Source organism: Entelurus aequoreus, linkage group LG22 (genome assembly GCF_033978785.1).
Source record: "Entelurus aequoreus isolate RoL-2023_Sb linkage group LG22, RoL_Eaeq_v1.1, whole genome shotgun sequence".
Taxonomy (NCBI): domain Eukaryota; kingdom Metazoa; phylum Chordata; class Actinopteri; order Syngnathiformes; family Syngnathidae; genus Entelurus; species Entelurus aequoreus.
In genome coordinates, this window is record NC_084752.1 from 39,789,924 (window position 1) to 39,803,889 (window position 13,966).

The 13,966-nt window shown below is 37.3% G+C and overlaps 1 protein-coding gene across 2 annotated transcripts; it reads right to left on the reverse strand.

Moving 5' to 3' along the window:
• Positions 1–22: 22 nt before the first annotated feature.
• On the reverse strand, positions 23–11,125 carry LOC133639690 (perilipin-2-like). 2 transcript variants are annotated; one of them, XM_062033213.1, is made up of 6 exons: positions 10,904–11,125; positions 10,502–10,697; positions 5,158–5,240; positions 4,880–5,093; positions 4,712–4,809; positions 23–362 (listed from the first exon to the last, which is right to left on the reverse strand). In XM_062033213.1, exons 1-6 carry the CDS (start codon positions 10,919–10,921, stop codon positions 78–80), a joined length of 894 nt encoding a protein of 297 aa, XP_061889197.1. In that variant the 5' UTR covers positions 10,922–11,125; the 3' UTR covers positions 23–77. The 2 variants fall into 2 exon arrangements, with proteins under 2 accessions (XP_061889197.1, XP_061889199.1); XM_062033215.1 differs by lacking the exon at positions 23–362 and adding an exon at positions 663–802 and having other exon boundaries at positions 10,904–11,120.
• Between the last annotated feature and the right edge of the window lie 2,841 nt (positions 11,126–13,966).

Below are 13,966 nucleotides of genomic sequence, written 5' to 3' on the forward strand. Positions count from 1 at the left end.
CACATTTACATTCAAATTGGTGAAGATTCAAGTGCTTTTATTTGAAGTGTTCATCCATTTATTACTTGTGACTTGCATCAACGCTGTCCACATCCTGTCCCCATGCGTCCGCTCTCAAAGCCTGAGATGGTGGCAGGTCTTTTCGCCCGCCAGTTTTTCTGAACCAGACTTGGTGGCGGTGCGTCACAGAGGCAGACGCTGTGCTGCTGCTGGCTGTTGTACATGTGTGTGAGCAGCAAGAAGGCAGACACTATCTGCTGCTGCAACCACTGCGGCAGCTGCTCCAGACTCCAGGCAACAACCAGCCAGCTTGTGTGCACCACCCGGAGATGACATGTGGACGTGGACCAGGCTTCCATGATCTGCTGGACACAAGAAACATCAGCAGCTGCTCATTTTGCACCACAACTACTCAATCAATACTTGAATAACATTTGGTGACAATTACATGCCTGAATTAAATAAACAAATCATTTTTATGTTAAATGAAAACTTAACAAAATGCTCCCCAAACATTTAATCTACATCACAATATGAGTTGTCTGAGTGGCTGGACAGGACAGGTTAAAAATAAATATTTTTTTGGTCGATTTTAAGAGTCGTTACACAAGAATCGCGGTTTATATATAAAAATAATTAATTCCATAACCATGCAACAAGATGTGCCAAGCATTTATTTAGTAAAAGGAGTTGACTATGCAACTTGTAACGAGTGAATCTTTGGGCCGTGAACAACTCAATCCCACGCTGATTCTTGGGGTGACGATTCGATTCAGAATGGATTCTCCTTTCAATCTGACTCCTGATTCAAACAGATTCTCACAATGTGTTTGGCATAATAATAATGATAATTATATTTGTCAAAACAGGTTCCAGTGTAGAAAAGCTCAGCCTTAAGGTCTTCTAAAGATCCCCAAAAGTCATTTTAAAAGCCGTGGAGAGCTGACATTATAAGACTGTTAGACTTGTCCAGGGTGTACCCCGCCTTCTGCCCGATTGTAGCTGAGATAGGCTCCAGCGCCCCCCGAAGGTAATAAGCGGTAGAAAATGGATGGATGTAGCTCCCAGACTCTGGAACAACTTCATGTTGACACTTTGAAGAAACATTTGAAAACTTCTCTTTTTAGTTAATGCACCTTTTAACTATCATTTTTTATCACCTTTGTATCCTTTTTTTGTTGTTTTCCTTGAATTGTTTACTTCACCTGTTTTGTCATTTGATCTGTGAGAAGCACTTTATAACATGGACTCACTTTCTGCTTGCATGCATGGCCTAAAAAGTCTTTAAAAGATGTATTCTTATAAATAAAAAAGTCGATTTTTTAAATGAGAAATTGAATTACAATGATTTTTGTGCCCCCTTAGTAAAGAGTTATTCTATTTATATAGTCGCTTAAAGAGTTATTCTATTCATATAGACGCTGTGACGAGTTATTCTATTTATATAGTCATAACAAATTATTCTATTTATATAGTCACTGTAACAAGTTATTCTATTTATATAGTCACTGTTATTCTATTTATATAGTCACTGTAACAAGTTATTATATTTATATAGTCACTGTTATTCTATTTATATAGTCACTGTAACAAGTTATTATATTTATATAGTCACTGTTATTCTATTTATATAGTCACTGTAACGAGTTGTTCTATTTATATAGTCACTATAACGAGTTATATTCTATCTATATAGTCACTGTAACAAGTTATTCTATTTATATAGTCACTATAAAGAGTTATTCTATCTATATAGTCGCTGTGACGAGTTGTTCTATTTATATAGTCACTATAACGAGTTATATTCTATCTATATAGTCACTGTAACGAGTTGTTCTATTTATATAGTCACTATAACGAGTTATATTCTATCTATATAGTCACTGTAACAAGTTATTCTATTTATATAGTCACTATAAAGAGTTATTCTATCTATATAGTCGCTGTAACAAGTTATTCTATTTATATAGTCACTATAAAGAGTTATTCTATCTATATAGTCGCTGTGACGAGTTATTCTATTTTTATAGTCATAACAAATTATTCTATTTATATAGTCACTGTAACAAGTTATTCTATTTATATAGTCACTATAACGAGTTATTCTATTTATATAGTCACTGTAACAAGTTATTCTTTTTATATAGTCACTGTAACGAGTTATTCTATCTATATAGTCACTGTAACGAGTTATTCCATTCATATAGTCACTGTTATTCTATTTATATAGTCACTATAACGAGTTATTCTATCTATATAGTCGCTGTGACGAGTTATTCTATTTTTATAGTCATAACAAGTTATTCTATTTATATAGTCACTGTAACAAGTTATTCTATTTATATAGTCACTATAACGAGTTATTCTATCTATATAGTCACTGTTATTCTATTTATATAGTCACTGTTATTCTATTTATATAGTCACTCTAACGAGTTATTGTATTTATATAGTCACTATAACGAGTTATTCTATCTATATAGTCACTGTTATTCTATTTATATAGTCACTGTTATTCTATTTATATAGTCACTGTAACAAGTTATTCTATTTATATAGTCACTATAACAAGTTATTCTATTTATATAGTCACTATAACAAGTTATTCTATCTATATAGTCACTATAACAAGTTATTCTATCTATATAGTCACTGTAACGAGTTATTCTATCTATATAGTCACTGTTATTCTATTTATATAGTCACTGTTATTCTATTTATATAGTCACTGTAACAAGTTATTCTATTTATATAGTCACTATAACGAGTTATTCTATCTATATAGTCACTGTAACGAGTTATTCCATCCATATAGTCACTGTTATTCTATTTATATAGTCACTATAACGAGTTATTCTATCTATATAGTCACTATAATGAGTTATTCTATCTATATAGTCGCTGTGACGAGTTATTCTATTTTTATAGTCATAACAAGTTATTCTATTTATATAGTCACTATAACATAGTGACTATATAAATAGAATAACTTGTTATAGTGACTATATAAATAGAATAACTTAACAAGTTATTCTATGTATATAGTCACTATAACAAGTTATTCTATCTATATAGTCACTGTAACGAGTTATTCTATCTATATAGTCACTGTTATTCTATTTATATAGTCACTATAACGAGTTATTCTATTTATATAGTTCATTTAACAAGTTATTCTATGTACAAACCCCGTTTCCATATGAGTTGGGAAATGGTGTTAGATGTAAATATAAACACAATACAATGATTTGCAAATCCTTTTCAAGCCATATTCAGTTGAATATGCTACAAAGACAACATATTTCATGTTCAAACTCATAAACTTTATTTTTTTTGTGCAAATAATCATTAACTTTATAATTTGATGGCTGCAACACGTGACAAAGAAGTTGGGAAAGGTGGCAATAAATACTGATAAAGTTGAGGAATGCTCATCAAACACTTATTTGGAACATCCCACAGGTGTGCAGGCTAATTGGGAACAGGTGGGTGCCATGATTGGCTATAAAAGTAGATTCAGTCATTCACAAACAAGGATGGGGCGAGGGTCACCACTTTGTCAACAAATGCCTGAGCAAATTGTTGAACAGTTTAAGAACAACCTTTCTCAAGCAGCTATTGCAAGGAATTGAGGGATTTCACCATCTACGCTCCGTAATATCATCAAAGAGAATGTGGAGAAATCACTGCAGGTAAGCAGCTAAGCCTGTGACCTTCCATCCCTCAGGCTGTACTGCATCAACAAGCCACATCAGTGTGTAAAGGATATCACCACATGGGCTCAGGAACACTTCAGAAACCCACTGTCAGTAACTACAGTTGGTCGCTACATCTGTAAGCGCAAGTTAAAACTCTCCTATGCGAGGCGAAAACCGTTTTATCAACAACACCCGGAAACGCCGTCGGCTTGGCTGGGCCTGAGCTCATCTAAGATGGACTGATACAAAGTGGAAAAGTGTTCTGTGGCCTGACGAGTCCACATTTCAAATTGTTTTTGGAAACTGTGGACGTCAAAGAGGAAAAGAACCATCCGGATTGTTCTAGGGTGAAAGTGTAAAAGGCAGCATGTGTGATGGTATGGGGGTGTATTAGTGGTCAAGACATGGGTAACTTACACATCTGTGAAGGCACCATTAATGCTGAAAGGTACATACAGCTTTTGGAGCAACATATGTTGTTACCATGGACGCCCCTGCTTATTTCAGCGAGACGATGCCAAGCCACGTGTTGCATCAACGTGGCTTCATAGTAAAAGAGTGCGGGTACTAGACTGGCCTGCCTGTAGTCCAGAAGTTCCCAAACCTTTACTGAGTGTTGTTAAAAGGAAAGGCCATGTAACACAGTGGTGAACATGCCCTTTCCCAACTACTTTGGCACGTGTTGCTGCCATCAAATTCTAACTTAATTATTATTAGCAAAAAACAAATAAAGTTTATGAGTTTGAACATGAAATATGTTGTCTTTGTAGCATATTCAACTGAATATGGCTTGAAAAGGATTTGCAAATCATTGTATTCACTTTATATTTACATCTAACACCATTTCCCAACTCGTATGGAAACGGGGTTTGTATATAGTCGCTGTAACAAGTTCTTCTATTTATATAGTCACTAACGAGCGGCTCTGAGGGAAGTTTGACAGCCTTATCTTACTTGTGTTGGAGCTGGAGAAGGTTCTGGATCAAGTTGAGCGGTAGAAGGTTGGTACTGACCTGAGCAGACTGGACCTTGGCCCTCCTGCACAGAGTGATGGAGAGAGTCCCAAGTCTCCTCCTGTCCGTCTCCACTTCCTCCACTGGCCAGTCAGCGTCTACAACACACCTGGTTAGTTAGTTAGCTAGTTAGTTAGCTAGTTAGTCTACTGACTTGTGTCCACCTACTGGTGTCTTCTGGAGGAGGCCATCTTCTGGTGCGCTCCACCAGAGCTTCAGAGTCCACGCTGACCAGGGACCGGGGGTCCGCCGGCTGCAACATGGCCGGGGACTGGGGGTCCGCCTGCTGCAACATGGCCATGACGCGCTGCACGGTTCCCATGGCAACGCTGCTCACGGCACCCTGGACCTCCAGCACCTTACTTCTCACGCCCGCCAGGATCTGAGACAACCACAACAGTTCTTGTCCTCGGTCTTTGGAAAAGGGACAAACAAATACTGGTCACCTGGTCGGTGGGTGCGTGCAACACGGGGAAGGTGACCTCCAACCAGTCCAGACTTTTGCACGCCACGTCGTTGGCGAAGGAAACTTTGGAGAGACGAAGCACGGCGAGTGTTAGTACGGGGAACCTCCATTTACAAACTTAATTGGTTCTTGATTATTAATTAATACGTTCATAAAGTGGCGCACATTTCTCCATAAACAACGTATACATTAATAATTGGTTCCAGCCATGTTTTAGTGAACACTAGTAGGTGTTAAACACACTTGATGGATCAACTCTTTATTAACAAAGCAAAACAACAACAACAAGCTAAACTGTCCTCTGTATGCACTGCTCTCCCAACACACACACACAGAAGTCCCTTTGGTGCCCTCACAAACTATCAGAAAACACTTTAACAACCATATTGCTACAATAATAAACATTTCAAAAAGTAAAATCCACTTAGTAGAAGAGCAAGCAAGGAGCAGAGACCGAGGGAGGGATTCTTAGTACGATTAAATCTGCCTGTGGTACAAAGCTACGCTTCGTCAAATCTTCTATAGCGTATTTCTCGGACTATACGGCGCACTTAAAATCCTTTCATTTTCCCCAAAAATGTACCCGGTGCGCCTGATGTACGTGTTCAGTCTGGTTGTGCTTACCGGCCTCACGGCAATTTCATTTGGTACAAGGTGGGATGCTAAGTGTGCCCAGTAGATGGCAGTCATACACGAGAGATCCGCGTGGACAGCAAGTTGACGCCTGTGAAATAAATGACGCTGGCAAGGAACACCAAAAGTAATTATAATTACACAAAGATCTGTCAAAATGTTTTAGTACGACTTCGGTAAGCTACAAAGCCATACCGCTTGATGGATTGTCGGAGCATTACGGCTACCAGTCAGACGTACCGTGCTTCAACATACAGGTATTACTATGGTGTGTATAAGGACCCTAAAATGGCACCTATTAGGAGACATTATCTGCTGTTTTGTTTCGCACTATTGTGCAAAACCAAAAACTCTTACCTATTGGTACCTGCTGATGTGTATTTAGGATCTGCATGGGTCCCAAAAATGTACGCGTGTCTGCCATTGTAGTCATTTAGCTCCTTTTTCTCTACCCTCTTGTTGTAGAACATTCACCCTCCTCTGTTGCCATTTCTAAAACAAAGTAGTTCCAACTTATATCTGTCAGTAGACTCGCTACGGAAGCTCTAAAAACTTCAATGTGACAGGAAGAGCACTCTGTCGAAGTGGAGGCACGTAAATAAAACGCCGCATCCTGAAGAGACGCTCAGAAAGCGGTTTGAAGATGGTGTGCAAAACATCATCTATGCAACGTTGTGTGCAAGGAAGCACCATGACATGTTGTGGAGACCAGTGTTGTTCAACCAGTAGGTGGCAGCAGGTACTTCATTGCTTTGTAAAAGTCGGAATGTGTCGGGTGAGACGAGGATGGTTTGTTGTGATCCCAATATGCAGAGCACAGCGGGAGGCAGGGTGCAGGTAAAAAAAAGGTATGTAATGCTTAAACCAAAAATTAGCAAAAGGGAAAGGTAAAGACAAAGGCTATGCAAAACCAAAGTAAAACTGAACTGGCTACAAAGTAAATAGAAACAAAATGCTGGACGACAGCAAAAACTTACGATATCCACAAAGTACATTTGTACATGACAATCAACAATGTCCACATGAAGAATGATGATAATAATAATAATAATAATAATCAAAGACCGGGCTTTCTGCTCCGCCACTCCCAGTCTGTGGAACGCTCTCCTTGACCACCTGAAGGCACCACAGACTGTGGATGCTTTAAAAAAAAAAGGCTTAAAAACCCTTCTTTTTGAAAAAGCCTTTTTTTTTTTTAGATATATGCATACTAGTTTTAGCTATTTGACTGTTCTAGTTTTTATTTTTATTTATTTTTTAATACACTGTAGCACTTTGAGGTTGTTTACTCAATGTAAAGTGCTTTTTTTTCTCTTTTTTTTTACAAATAAAATCTATTATAGAATGATAGCAACAACTTAAATAGTCTTGCTTGCTAAAACAAAGCAGGTGCGGGGAATAGCGCTCAAAAGGAAGACATGAAGCTGCTACAGGAAAACAGCAACAAAACAGGAAGGGCCACCAAAATAAGAGCGCAAGACAAGAACTAAAGCACTACACACAGGAAAACAAACAAACTCAAAATAAAGCACGACGACCTGGTGGAGTTTCATTTTTTTAACCTTTTCTGCTGGTGGTGTGACTCTGGATTTTTTTTATGAAACAAATGTGCCTTGCCTCAAAAAAGGTTGAAAAACACTGAAGTAGACCACAAGGAGGTCTTTAAATGTACAACTAAATCCCGCCTTAGCATTTGTAAATCACGCTTCCACTCTCCTTTTGCAATTGAACTATTTTCCTCCTGAACCACTGCACATCAACTGGTGAGGATGTGTCGAAACATGCACCCTCACATTAGTCAGCTTGACTTGAAATTTCTCACTCAGCTCACTGTGCCCACTGCAACTTTATTAGGGTGGTCGCTAAATGTGGTGCACACCTTTGTGTGACTGACAAGCATGTGTGGGCAAGCCTGCACACAATTTGCTTTTATTCTGAATCCAGTGAAACAGATTGGTGCTTTTAGCTGATATAAAGACTTTCAGGTGTTTATGTTGAAGTATTTGTATTTGATCCAAAGCGACATACATCAAAAATACATACAAAACAATGACTGTAAACATGATCATTTAAGGGAAGAATGTAATAGAAAATATCAATACAAAGTGTCAAGATATATAGATATCTAATGTATTTATACATTGTTTATGTAGCATGTATACACAACCTAATCGATTGATTGATTGACACTTTAATTAATAGATTGCACAGTACAGTACATATTCCGTACAATTGACCACTAAATGGTAAAACCCCAATAAGTTTTTCAACTTGTTTAAGTCGGGGTCCACTTAAATTGATTCATGATACAGATATATACTATCATCATAATACAGTCGTCACATAAGGTAATCATCACAGTATATACATTGAATTATTTACATTATTTACAATAATCATATTGTTTCTTCAATTTAAAAATAGCTGACCCTTCCCTGGGATTATATTCCCAGTTTTGATCTGGGACGTCTGCTCACTTATAGCATATAAGAATATTTTAGAGATGTCCGATAATATCGGCCTGCCGATAAATGCTTTAAAATGTAATATCGGAAATGATCGGTATCGTTTTTTTTATTATCGGGTTTATTTTTTATTAAATCAACATAAAAAACACAAGATACACTTACAATTAGTGCACCAAGCCAAAAAACCTCCCTCCCTCATTCACACAAAAGGGTTGTTTCTTTCTGTTATTAATATTCTGCTTCCTACATTATATATCAATATATATCAATACAGTCTGCAAGGGATACAGTCCATAAGCACACATGATTGTGCGTGCTGCTGCTCCACTAATGGTACTAACTAGGGATGTCCGATAATGGCTTTTTGCCGATATCCGATATTCCGATATTGTCCAACTCTTTAATTACCGATACCGATATCAACCGATATATGCAGTCGTGGAATTAACACATTATTATGCCTAATTTGGACAACCATGTATGGTGAAGATAAGGTACTTTTTAAAAAAATAAAAAAAATTAATTAAAAACATTTTCTTGAGTAAAAAAGAAAGTAAAACAATATAAAAACAGTTACATAGAAACTAGTAATGAATGAAAATGAGTAAAATTAACTGTTAAAGGTTAGTACTATTAGTGGAGCAGCAGCACGCACAATCATGTGTGCTTACGGACTGTATCCCTTGCAGACTGTATTGATATATAGTGATATATAATGTAGGAACCAGAATATTGATAACAGAAAGAAATGGGGGGAGGGAGGTTTTTTGGGTTGGTGCACTAATTGTAAGTGTATCTTGTGTTTTTTATGTTGATTTAATTAAAAAAAAAAAAAAAAAAAAAAAAATACCGCTAATTTCCGATATTACATTTTAACGCATTTATCGGCCAACAGTTCATTTTACTCATTTTCATTAATTATTAGTTTCTATGTAGCTGTTTTTATATTGTTTTACTTTATTTTTTATTCAAGAAAATGTTTAATTTATTTATCTTATCTTATTTTATTTTTTATTTTTTTTAAAAAAGACCTTATCTTCACCATACCTAGTTGTCCAAATTAGGCATAATAATGTGTTAATTCCACGACTGTATATATCGGTATCGGTTGATATCGGTATCGGTAATTAAAGAGTTGGACAATATCGGCAAAAAGCCATTATCGAACATCCCTAGAGTATTCTATGACTGTTAAGCAAACTATGAATAACAAAACATGTCCTTTATCATAGATACACGTATGAGAAAAAAGCGTGTGAAAATCAGTGAGGTAAGTTGAATTAAATGCGCTGACAGTTCATTGCTCCTGCCAAATGAATTGCACTGAGTGGAGCGGATCACCACTCCTGGGTAAAGTGTGGCAAGAATATTGGGACATCCAAGACACGGGAAGACACCTTTACAACATACAGAAACACGTTGGGTTGGGAAGGAGGAGGGGCAGGAGCCGGAGGGAAGAAGCAGTGATCACACGACTTAGGATAGGGCACACAGGACTGAATAGTTCACTACACAGGATAGGAAAACACCCTGATGGCAGATGTGACCAATGTGGGCAGGATGAAAGTGTCCAGCATGTGTTGTTAGAATGTAGAGGGTATGAGGAGGAAAGGAGGACGCTAACAGCAGCGGCAGAGGAATCCAGGATGATATTAAGTGTTGGGAACCTGCTAGGAGCAGAGGCAGAAGCTATGCTCAAGCATCTTATGGCATATCTGATAGACACAGGCCTAATGGAGAGGATTTAAGTTCCCTATTTAGTTGTTTTGTTTCTTTATTTTATTTTTCTTATTATTTATTTTGTTAATTATTATTTGTATTTATTTTGAATCCCAATTTACAGTCCCACACTCCAGTCCAGTAGGTGGCGGTAATGCACCTTTGTTGGTTTGCCAACCGCCAATAAACTCCATAGAAGAAGAAGAAGGATCACCACTCCAAGATGGCGGCCCCGCGTCTCGTCAACGCCAGTAGCGCTCCATGCTGCGTACCCTTAGCACATGTCTATGGAAGGTGACTACAGGGTGTTATTTCGTCTCTAGAGGGTTCTCAAACATATTCAGAAGGTCGCCAACCGTTTTTCTTATGCTCTAGTTATTAAAATATTTGATTTATGATGAATAATTGCTACTTTTTCCATGGCTGGTACAAGAGGAGAGACGCAGGTGGCTTCTTTTAATGCGTTTTTTTGGTCCCACAAGCACATGATGCTTGTACACTCACTTTGTGGCTGCAGTTGAGTGATGACAGGGGCCACTTGGCGACAAGCCAGCAGGCCCAGCAGCGTCACTCTGCTCTCCAGGTCCTCACACACACACTTCAGGCCGGGGTTGCGGCTTTTGGTGCCCCCGTACAAGTCTGAGAGCCTGGACCAAGCCGAGTGGACCATGGGGATCTGGGCCAGTCTGGCAGCAGCATTCTGTAGTTGAAGCAGCACAAAGTACATATATTAAAACACTCTGCAGCACAAAGCACACATATAAAACACTCTTTCATTACATCCATTTTACACTTTGACGTCTTCTTCCCCTGTAGTGTGCATCAATGTTTGGCAAAGGAGCCCCAAAATGGAGTCGTCCTGTATTAGACGCAGCATGTGAAGGGTTCATCTATACTCGCACTTACCTGGGTCTGTGGGGACATGTTCCAGCTGTAAAACACAAGAGAAGGACAATAAAACAAAAAACGGCGCTTTAAAGTAAAAGACAAGAGAACTAGGCGACCAACTCGCTGGAGCCTAAGCAGACTTGTTGGGGAAACTGGCCGACATGTTGGCTCAAGCAGCTAATTAACGTCAACCTGTTACTCGCGCAGAACGAGAACTGCTAATCTCGCGATATACGCTCTGTGGCTCGGAAATTACCAACTTTTTCAATCTTCTTTTTTTCCTGGACTTCTTAACCTATTTTGAAAAATAGTTGGAATTTGTATTTCTTATATGTTGGAAGTGATCCATTTGTACAAAAGCAGAAATTTAAAAAATAAATCAATTAAATCATATTGAAGTCACTTTCAGCAAGTGAATGTCAACATTTCCACACAAACCTGAACGCAACAACAGTCAAAGCGCTTCAAAGACTTGCCATGTACTGTACTTTTATATATATATATATATATATATATATATATATATATATATATATATATATATATATATATATATATATATATATATATATATATATATATATGTATATATATATATATACATATATATATATATTTTTTTTTAATCACATATAAACTCTTATTTTGTGTAAAAACACATTAAAAAGTGTGTGTGTATATATGTATGTATGAATATATATATATATATATATATATATATATATATATATATATATATATATATACATATATTCATATATATATATATATATATATATATATATATATACACTTTTTATTACATATAAAATCATATTTTGTGTAAAAACACATTAAAAAGTGTATATATATATATATATATATATATATATATATATATATATATATATATATATATATATATATATATACACATTAAAAAGTGTATATATATATATATATATGTATGCACTTTTTAATGTGTTTTTACACAAAATATGATTTTATATATATTTGTTCCTCAGGAAAATGCACGATCACATTAAACTGCTACTTTACCAATATTGTCTATCGCTCTGTTCAGAATCAGAATTAGAATCAGAAATACTGTAATAATCCCCGAGGGAAAATTAAGATTTTCAGCACAATCCCATTCAAGATCCGACAAACATTACAGGGAGACAGAACAGGATCGCTTGACGGCTCTGCCAACTTTTGGCGCCCCTTGCAAAAAAGGTGAGAAAGAGGTCAACGCTGGGGAGGTAGGGGGGGTGAGGAAAAAAATATCAGTCTAAGCCTGGGCCCCTGGAGAGGGGGTCCAGACTGAGGCCAAGGGGAAAAAAATAAAATAAAATACACAACTTCATAGCCATAGCACACATTAGCATGTGGGAAACATCAAACATCAAAGAATACAAAGGACATTAAAGACATTAAAAGAGCAGAGCTGATGCAACCACCCCTTTCTACATACAGCTATAGTAAAAAAACAAACAAAAAAATGTTTACACTGTGGTGGTCTCTGCGGTGTTCCACGCCATCTTCTGCTGCGGTGGGGTGAGCATGGCCAGAGACAGGAGCAGACCCAACAAAGCAACCAAGAGAGCCCATTTCACCCCCGGCCGCCCACCAACTCTTGGCCGGTGTCCAGTCCGCATGGATGAGCGAGGATACGTCCAAGGAGACCGATACCTGCTCATTCAGCCAAAAACTGCTACGCCTGGTAGCATAAGGCCTGTACAGAGATTGTCAAAGGAATCAAAGCTGCAGTTACAGGCCTGTTTTGATTGGAGTCTTTGAAATTGCGTCCAAAAAATCTTAGCTTCATGTTCTACACCTTCATGATTCAGTCTGTCCTGTGCACCTCCATCACTGTCTGCTTTGGATCTGCAACCAAGAAGGACAATCAGGACCGCAGGAAAGATCATTGGTGTCGACCTTTCCTTCACCCATCCAGGACATTAACCGGCCCATGGCCAAGAATCCGACCCTGAACACAACACACAAACTGTTCAAAGCCCTCCCCTCAGGCAGGAGTTACAAATCACCGTACGCCAAAACAACAAACAATATTAAGTACTTGGTTATATTTTTAGTTCATCAATAATACTCCTTGTTTACATTTAACTAAGAGAGCACAGTCTGACAAATTCCTTGTGTGTTAAAGTGGAACTGCACTTATTTTAATGTTGCCTGTCATTCACAATCCCTACATAAAACATGTTTTACTTTTGTTGTAACAAATAATATTTCTATTAAATAGGCTTTACTTTGCATTTTAATTAACGTGGGATTATTTTTTTGTATTTAGAAATAATAGTACCAACTTTTTTTTTTTTTTTTTCTCCAACATTTGTGGCACTGGCGTGGCGCCCCCTGATGGACAGCGCCCTTAGCATTTAACTATACGGCCTATGCCACGGGCTGGCCCTGTTGGAACTAGATACAAAAAACAAAACGATTTGATTAACGTGGACCCCGACTTAAAGAAGTTGAAGAACTTATTGGGGTGTTACCATTTAGTGGTCAATTGTACGGAATATGTACTGTACTGTGCAATCTACTAATAAAAGTCTCAATCAATCAAACAGGTGAAAAAACACCAGTACAAATTGGGAAGACAGTGAGAAGCACATTGAGAAAAAGCCAAAATGTTGACATCGGCCAATAATAACAACACAAAGCTGCGTCTTTAAAAACAAAACAACAAATCAATAAGATATGTTACATATATATATATATTGTGCCGTTAGGGGTGCATGTCTGATGCAAGGGCTGTTTAACACCTTTCTTAGGTCACCACTCTGGAGAGCGATGAGCCTTGTCAGCAGGTTTATTGACATTCAAAAGGGTGAAACTAAAAAGACAAACAATACAGTCAATATATACATATGTTATGCAAATGTCTTCATATACAGGTATATGCTGTAATGCTACCTTACAAGTAGAGATGTCCGATATTATCGGACGAAAAATGCTTTAAAATGTAATATTGGAAATTATCGGTATCGTTTTTTTTATTATCGGTATCAGGTTTTTTATTTTTCTTAATTAAATCCACATAAAAAACACAAGATACACTTACAATTAGTGCACCAACAC

Coding starts and splice junctions, on each gene's coding strand:
- LOC133639690 (XM_062033213.1), bottom strand. Junction 5,241..10,501: donor CACTCAACTGCAGCCACAAA/GTGAGTGTACAA, acceptor GTCTCTCCAAAG/TTTCCTTCGCCAACGACGTG. Junction 363..4,711: donor CCAAGGTCCAGTCTGCTCAG/GTCAGTACCAAC, acceptor TGTGTCCAGCAG/ATCATGGAAGCCTGGTCCAC.